Below are 8,651 nucleotides of genomic sequence, written 5' to 3'. Positions count from 1 at the left end.
AGTCTTTTTCGCGTGAACGTCCGTTTCAGTGTACGTAAGAGTTTAAAGCTGCACTCTTACAGATTGAACGTTTTGACAACTTTTTTTATTTTTTTTGTCTTGGAACAAGCCAATTTTTGCGAAAATCCATGGAAACCAGTTTTATAAGAATGCTGACAAAAATTATATCGCAGGTTTTTATATTTAAGTTCAAAAATTGATGTTTAATGCATTGATCTTAAACCGTTAGTAAGCCGTAAAACATTAATTTCCGAACGGAAATATGAAAATCTACGATCTGATTTTTTGTCAGCAGTCTTCTATCATTGGTTAGCAGATATCTACGGAAAAAAATGCTCTTTCCTTGACAAAAAATAAAAAGTTGTAAACACGGTAAATCAGTGAGAGTGCAGCTTTAAGGTTTATAAAAGTAATAAGTCAAGCTTGATCTGTTCGATATTTCATTTTTGCAAGTTGAATGCAGACACAATCAATTAAACCTGGCAGATATAAAGCAGCCACATGTATTTAAAACTTGCTTTTCAACATTTACAAAACAAATTTGATTTATACTCGGTAAATTGATATACTATGGAACCCTGTACGCATCGATAGCAAATGTTAATCCAACTAAAATGATCATAAGACGTATGATAATTATGAACTACCAAAATACATGGAGTTTGATTCAATTAATCAATTTAATTCTTTTCATTAAAAGTTTTAACAAAAACGGTAAATATAGCATTTTGTATTTAAATATTAAATTTTATATTTGCAGGTATATAAATCGTACCTTTGAGCAGTTGGTTTGTGTATTAGCTATTCAATTAATGTCTGAACTGGACATTTATCTTTTTCATGACAAATCGTGTTTTGTTAAGTTTCTTCTCTTGTGAATTATATAATCCTAGTGGATTTAAAGGTTTAAAAATATGTGGAAATATCGCCCAAAAACATAATTGTATTGTGTTGTTTTTTGTCCCATGACGTGATAAGCAGCCTTTAAAATGTTGTATTTTTTATTTTCAGGGTCAAGACTGATTTACCAAACTGAGGCAACACACAACTATTAAAAGTAATCCAGGGGCAACTGTTGGAATCTGCATTTTGCTTTCAAGTCTCTGAGTAAAATATTTACCAATGGTTAAACGGTAGTAAATCAGTATCTGATGTAATTAACTGATCTTATATCTTTAAGATCTTATATCTTTAAGATCAGCTAACACAATAGAATGTTCGGATTTGAATAATACCTTAACGTGTTATCGATACCTTTTCTTTTAAGATGAAAAAGCAAAACAATTAAACAATGAAATTTATTATCTTATAAAGGTATTCTTTCAAAAACATATTCAAATATAACAGGCAAAATTACAAGTACATATTTATCCCAAAGCTTGTTTCAAACTGTAAATGAAAGTCACCTGTAATTAAACGATCAATTTCAAATGCATAATAACCTTTCAAATAAATGAAACGTTTGATTTATTTTAAATGTTGAACTCAAAATATAACAAACACAAAGTTAATAAAATCCATTAACATAAAACATTCACTTGGTTGACATCGTTACAGGCTTGGTACAATTGGCAAAACTCTGATAGATCCGGGTGTGACGTCATTTCCGATATAAATATTTGTCTTAGTTTGGTTGTGTTATGGCATTCATCGAACGAAAAGTCTGTATAGGACGGATGAAACGCCAGTATGTCGCCCTCTTTCTCCATATTCACTAAAATAGACAATGCACAATATATATGATACTTTTGTTTGGAATGGTTATATAATTAAACTGTTATTTTTTGCAGTAATTCAGTGGACACTACAGAACAAATGTTTATCGTTAAGCTTGTGTTAAGTCAATCAGGTCCGATTTGTCGAAAAAAAGGCAAAAGTATCTTTATTTTTTTGGCCAAATTCAAATTGGTGTTTTCACTGTGAAATATCATTTTCGTTTACTGAAAATCTCTATAAACCGCCAGAAAGCATATAATAAATACACATATAAATGTATAAATTTTTATGTATAACGATATGTAAATATTTGTTACATGTGTTAGTTGTAACGATGTTTGTCTCTCATCAATCAACTGTCTGCTTTGTCATCGTGAGGATTTGAGGCCACTGCGCTGCCCCTGCAGTTTCTTTTGTTTTACAGGTCTTTTCTTCAATTATAAGTAAATTAAATCCTTTGAAAGTAAGTGAAATCCTTACGCGAGCAATCCGGAGCTTGGCTGGACCAGTTCCCCGATGCACCGCAGATAAGCCAATTGCCGTATCGATTTGGTGGATGTATTGTGAAATTGCTCCTACATCCAACCAGACAGAACGTTCCATACGCGTTGTCCCATCCATTGCAAAGAAGTGCTCCATTCTCAGGTTGCTTCAACGGTTCACATGGCGTTGCTTTGAAACATAAAATCCGTCTGCTAAAGGATTAAAACTTACCTAGAATCGCATGAAGGGACTGGTCATTAAAAGACTAGCCAGATCACCAAGGTTCTTACATATTTTATTTGCTATGGCATGTTCAATTGTACTGAACAATAGCTCTAGAGTGTGCATAAAGTCAGTTAAATAGCACCATTAGACTAGTATAATAATCAATACATTCGGAACTACTCGGCCATTTTTCATCTAAAACAACATCGGCTGTATGCCGGCACATCTGTAGCGCTAGTTCGTTAAAAAATGAAATAATAGTATGAATTGATTGTAGTGTTTTAACGTGTATTTGAAAACATAAGAATAAATTGATTGCTTAGTTAAACTAAAGATTTCTAACATTGTAAACTGTCCATATACATCCGAGCTTGTTTTCGATGGAAAATTGACGGGTGTTCCGAGTGGTAACTTCAGTCAGTGATGCTCATGGAACGCAAAGAAGTTGTTGTATACAATGTAACTTACGTCGAACCGAAATGTTAAATGTACATTCTGTGCACAATCCATTTTTGATTTTCGTTGCTGCATACGTTATGGTAAAGTCTCCCCAGGGAAAAACGGATTGTGGACTTTCATAGTTGCTGGAAAGTCTTAACTCTGAATTCATAGGATCGCTAAACACTGGCTCGGCCCAGACAACAAGTTTTGTCTTTTCAGTGGCGTTCACTATCAAATTGGCGGAACAATTTTCCAAAATTGGTGGTTGGACATCTGAAACAAGGATAAGCAAAAAAAAAAGATTAACATAATCGCAATATTTGGCGCGCAATATAAACGTTAATGTGTATATTATTTCAAGTAATTTCTACAGTTTTTATTGAATCAAACATTTCATTTATTTTTCATTACAGGCACTAATTGTTAAAGTACTTTTAATGACGTCAATACCATCCGATATAATTAATCATAATCTTTTATTTCTTCTCGAGCTTCCGCATTATAAATAAATAAAAAGCACATTTTCAAAGTAAGTTTTACCTTTTTTATTGAATCAAAACATTTCAGTTTTTTCAATACATGCACTAATTATGTTCGTTCTTAGAAGTCATTAATAACCGATTTAATTGATCATATTCATCAATTTATTTTGAGCTTCCGTAATATGAATAATATTCAGTACAGTTTCAAAGTAGGATTAAGATTTTTTTTATTGAATCAACACATTTTATTTTCATCTTTACAGGCATTAGTTATAGTATATTTAATGACGTCATTAATAACCGATATAATTGATCATTATCTTTAATTTCTTCTTGAAGTTCCGATATATGACTGAATTGGAAAACCCATCAATTCCAAAAAATGGAACAAAGCTGAAAAAGGAAGACATAATTTCTTCATGGAATATTTTACCTTCTTCACAAGTCTTTCCGTCCCACCCGCTAGAGCAATGACATTCAAAGTCCTCGACCTTATTCACGCAACTTCCTTCATTATGACATGGTGAACTTTTGCAACTGGCAACGACTATTAAAACGGAAACATATTAATTTTAATTGGGAAATTTGACGCGCTATTTGTCAATTTAACCCACTCATTTGTAAAGTTTAATCTTATGAATATGTAAAACATCATTGCAGATAATGATTAATTGTGTTATCGACGAAGTACTGTTAGTTGAAACCTATTTTAAAACCCATTAGTTAATTTTCCAATTGCTTTATAAAATTCTTATTTCTACTTTTGTTATTCGAAACACGAAGAAAGCATCGCGCGCGATATCTCTCTGTAAAAGCAATCTGCTATGTAATAGTAACATGACATGAAGTAATATTTTAATGATTGTGAGTGGGCGAGTGTAGTTTACGAGCCCTTATTAATCACTAAATATTACTTCAGGTCATCTAACTGTCTAAGAATACAACCTCATTAGCTGACACATTGTCGACGAAAAATCTGACGTATGGATTGTGTATCGGATGAGTTGCAGTAGTCGGACCTTGAAACACCCGCGAAAGTTCGAATTCTTAATGATTAAGCCTAGTACTTCATGATTGCCTATCTGTAATTTCATTGGCTAAAAAGGTTTTAGGTTGTATTCTTGTTATTTTTTTCAACCAGACTTAAACCTTAAGAGAAAGGTTATCCTTAAATGCAATTTTACTAATTGGCTGAACGAATTTAAAAAAAAAGTAACATTGGCATGTCGGTTTTGTTCCACTCCATACTCCACTAGCCATGCATGTTCGGACTCGGTCCCCAGATGTCATGTTGAAGTCTTCGTTGCAGACATAGGTGGCAACACCATTGAGTGTCGTACCAGTGTACCACACTGTCCCATCGGTAACTCCTTGTGGACGACCGCATTCGACAGCTGTAAACACAAATACTTTAGTCAATCAGATAAAAATTCGAATAAACATCCCAAATAATGTGTGCTATGAAATGCGCACTTGTACGGAGTAGGCGCGAAAAATAATTAACATTATAGTTTCCAATTGAATGAGACCGTTCGTTGAAATAATGGTAAGTGTAACGCTGTCAATTTCTCCAAACACAGGCTTTAGTAATAATCTATTATTTAAATATATTAATCCAATATGGACTAGTATTCAATATTGGTCTTAATTGGATCTAAGAAAGATGTAGCTAATCGGATTATTTGTTATAAATAACTGACCAATATAGTGAATAAAGTCAATGATATATGACCATAAGAGAGTAACGTAAGTTGAATATTGAATACCAGCCATGATCTCGAAACAAATCACTTACGAATGTCGCAATCTTGCCCGCTCCACCCGGGCAGACAGATACAAGTATACATGTCAGCTCCATCCTCGCATTCTTCATAATTGACGCATGGATTGCGTGCACAAACATGCGCGACTGAAAAAAGTGCAGGTCGGGCAAATAAGCCTTATCTTTTCTGTAGAATTTTGTTTCGCTCAAGCACTATTCATATTGTCTCTATATATGTGCTTCGAATTTCGTTTCTTTTAAAACGATAAGTGGCATTTAAATGGGATCAAATAAAAAACAATACTTTATTTCATATATTGTTACTAGCTTTATATTTCACTAAGAAACACAATTGGTCTATTATGTTTGATGAAAAGATCTAATACCGTTTTCACACCGCGATCCTTTCCATATTTCCGGACAGTCGCACGTGTAACTTTCCGGGATATTTGAACACCGGCCCCCATTTAAGCACGGACTACTGTCACAAGATTTCATATCTAAAATGAAAGTTTATCTCTTTAACAGAAAGTTGACAATCGATGGGTTCAGGTATAGAAAGTCAACACACGAGTAGAACGAGCAATACTTTACACCAATATGTTCGGCACGATCTGAACTTAGGATATATAGTCGAACCCTGTTGGCTCGAATTCGCTTGACTCGATTTCCTCATTGGCTCGAACTGGAGGTAAAGGACCGATTTCTATCTACTGAGTGTAAGCATTTCCCGAGGCTCGGGGATTTTTCGCCTGTTCGAACTGGGGTTGACTTTTTTTAACTGGTTGCATTAGAAACCAACTCTTGGTGCGGACTGAGAAATCCCCAATGACGGCCACGACATAAAACAAATTATAAAAAGGTGATATTGTGGTAAATCAGTCTGAGATCATTTCTAAATGGGTATATTGTAAGAAACAGTATTTTCTTACATGCGCAAACAGGTTCCACGCCGCTCCATTGAGAGTTTGATTGACAGGTTCTCTTTAAGTTCCCTGACATATGCTGATGAGTCGAGTAGCAAGTGTATGTAGCGACACCACCTTGATTCGTCGTTGTCGTCGTAACCGACGAACCAACAACAGTTCCGGGAGGCCCGCAGTTGGCTAGGTTAGAGTATATTTTTGGTGTTAATATTTTAAGCGTGTTGTTTTACTTAGAATGGGAAAAAAGAAAATAGAACAACAATCCAGTGCATTAAATTTTCATTTTCGTAATATGCAAACAATATTTCTTTACATTGAAATAAAATATAAAAGGGACTGTACACCAAATTAGCACCCAAAACATTTTTTTCTGTAACGAATCTCAGGACAATTATTTAATAAAATGTTTTACTCGTTGATATCATAGTTGTAAAAAAGAAAACCAAAATCAAAAAAATAAAATGTCGAAGACCGGGTTCGAACCGGTGTCGCCAAAATTGCAGTCCAGCGTTGTATTCACTGACCTACGAAGTCTTACTTAATACATGTGATATTAATTTAATAGCTATAGACCTAACTCGGTTATATCACGTGATACCATCGACTATCCATTCACGCATAAGGAATGAATTCTACTAGGTAGACATACCCAGTAATTTTTTTCTAATGGAAAAATACGAAAACACTGCGGAAAAATAAATTAATGTGGTATTTCAGTGATAAAGTTTCAATGCATTGTACACATAAATACCAAAATTATGTCAGTTTTCGACAATTTTCTTTTTATTTCGCTATTTCATCATACGGAGTACAGTCCCCTAACCCTAACCCTAACCCCATACGAGGTATCCCAATATCATATTGGTCTATAGTTCCATATGATAAGTAGGTTATATTATGTTAACAATTTTTTTCTTTCGCTATCTTTAGGTAGTTATGTCTTAATGATGTAGCACACTTTTTTTAAACCAATCATGCTTTCTGAAAACTGCCCAAGGTTCGAATAGTACATACGTGTGGGAGGTGTATATCTGCTCCTTCTTCTTCTTCTGCCAAAAAAACGTTTTTTCCTGTAAACCTTCTTATCCTTGTATTCAGGGACAAAACCTATGAAAAATAAAAATAGTTCTTGCGTTTGTTATATAAAGCTGCACTCTCACAGATTGACCATTTTAACAACTTTTCTATTTTTTTGTCTTGGAAAGAGCAAATTTTTGCGTAAATATCTGCACATCAATAATATAAGATCGCTGACAAAAAATCAGATCGAAGATTTTCATAGATGCGTTCGAAAAATAATGTTCTATGGCATAAACCGTTACTAACGGTTAAAGAAAAACAGATAAAAAAATAAGTTTTGAACTTAATTATAAATATCTGCGATCTAATTTTTTGTCAGCAGTCTTATATAACTAGTTTCCATGGATTTTCGCAAAAATTGGCTCGTTCCAAGACAAAAAATAAAAAAAAGTTGTAAAAACATTCAATCTGTGAGAGTGCAGCTTTAAGCGTTACAGAAAGAGTATGCTTCAAACAATATCGTAAAGAAACGGCGATTGCCAAGTGGGGCTAACATAATCACAAGAGATGGTCAGGCTGGCGTCATCATAAGGCGTGTCGTGTCGTACATTTTAAATGATAACAATGGTAAATAAGAAATCTTAGGAAAGGTCGATCGAAAAATACAAAGTGAATACAAAACAATTTCAATACAGCTTTTTAAGTGCGTTGTGATACTTACATTCCTCGTGTGTGTATGTTTGCAGCCCATCTTTCCAAACACCATTGACACACTCTAGAATTCGCAAGATGTTGCAGCGTTTTACTGCGCAGATTGTCTGATGCGGCAGTTCATTTGTGAGATGTTCTTTTGAGGACAAAAGCTGCCCATTGCTATAGCATGTATCCACATGTTCGTTATTTTGTTGAAATAACGTCACACCGCAGCCTTGGTCAGCAAAGGTTAACTGGTGAAATAATTTTACGTATGTATACTGTTGTCTGTCAATTGTTGACGTATCGCAAGCGTATTTCAAAGTTTTAACATTCTAGTAGTATACATGTAATACAACGCCTTAAAAAATAATAGCTCAAGATACATGCATTTCACTTCTTTGAAGAAGAAGAAGAAGAAGAAGAAGAAGAAGAAGAAGAAGAAGAAGAAGAAGAAGAAGAAGAAGAAGAAGAACTACCACTACCACTACCACTACCACCACCACCACCACCACCACCACCACCACTACTTCTACTTCTACTTCTACTGCTACTGCTACAACTACTACCACTACCACTACCACTACCACTACTACTACTACTACTACTACTACTACTACTAAATTATTTTAATAAAAATAATAATCGTTAAAAAATGTGTTCATTAATTTTTATTCAAACAACACTTTGTTCATTTATATTTGATAATATATTAAAACGCTTACCCTTAAAATGTATCCTGTTAGAAAAAAACAAAGAAAATGCATTTCGGTAGCATTCAAGACACCCAAGCTTGAGTCGAGATATTTCGCCGTCTGTCTTAAATAGGAAGTAAACTGCAACGTCTTTCCAAATTAGAGATCATGGAAAAGAAACTGAATTGATATTATTAATTTTCTTCCT

The 8,651-nt window shown here is 34.0% G+C and overlaps 1 protein-coding gene across 1 annotated transcript; it reads right to left on the bottom strand.

The window, feature by feature from the left end:
- Positions 1-1,290: 1,290 nt before the first annotated feature.
- Positions 1,291-8,649, bottom strand: LOC128223942 (protein jagged-1b-like). The gene is made up of 11 exons (XM_052933442.1): positions 8,474-8,649; positions 7,777-8,002; positions 7,050-7,142; positions 6,042-6,215; positions 5,496-5,609; positions 5,143-5,256; positions 4,565-4,741; positions 3,781-3,894; positions 2,893-3,138; positions 2,197-2,388; positions 1,291-1,714 (listed from the first exon to the last, which is right to left on the bottom strand). Exons 1-11 carry the CDS (start codon positions 8,513-8,515, stop codon positions 1,521-1,523), a joined length of 1,686 nt encoding a protein of 561 aa, XP_052789402.1. The 5' UTR covers positions 8,516-8,649; the 3' UTR covers positions 1,291-1,520.
- Positions 8,650-8,651: the final 2 nt, after the last annotated feature.

Source organism: Mya arenaria, chromosome 17 (assembly GCF_026914265.1).
Source record: "Mya arenaria isolate MELC-2E11 chromosome 17, ASM2691426v1".
NCBI classification, from domain to species: Eukaryota; Metazoa; Mollusca; class Bivalvia; order Myida; family Myidae; genus Mya; species Mya arenaria.
The sequence above is the reverse complement of the archived record's forward strand: the minus strand, read 5'-3'. Positions and strand labels throughout refer to the sequence as shown.

Bases quoted from the DNA above. Each gene is read 5' to 3' on its own strand.
- LOC128223942 (XM_052933442.1), bottom strand. From the start codon at position 8,515: ATGCATTTTCTTTGTTTTTTTCTAACAGGATACATTTTAAGG. The intron at 8,003-8,473 runs GTAAGCGTTTTA...TTATTTCACCAG, and splicing joins TAACAGGATACATTTTAAGG to TTAACCTTTGCTGACCAAGG. The intron at 7,143-7,776 runs GTAAGTATCACA...TATTTTTCATAG, and splicing joins AACATACACACACGAGGAAT to GTTTTGTCCCTGAATACAAG.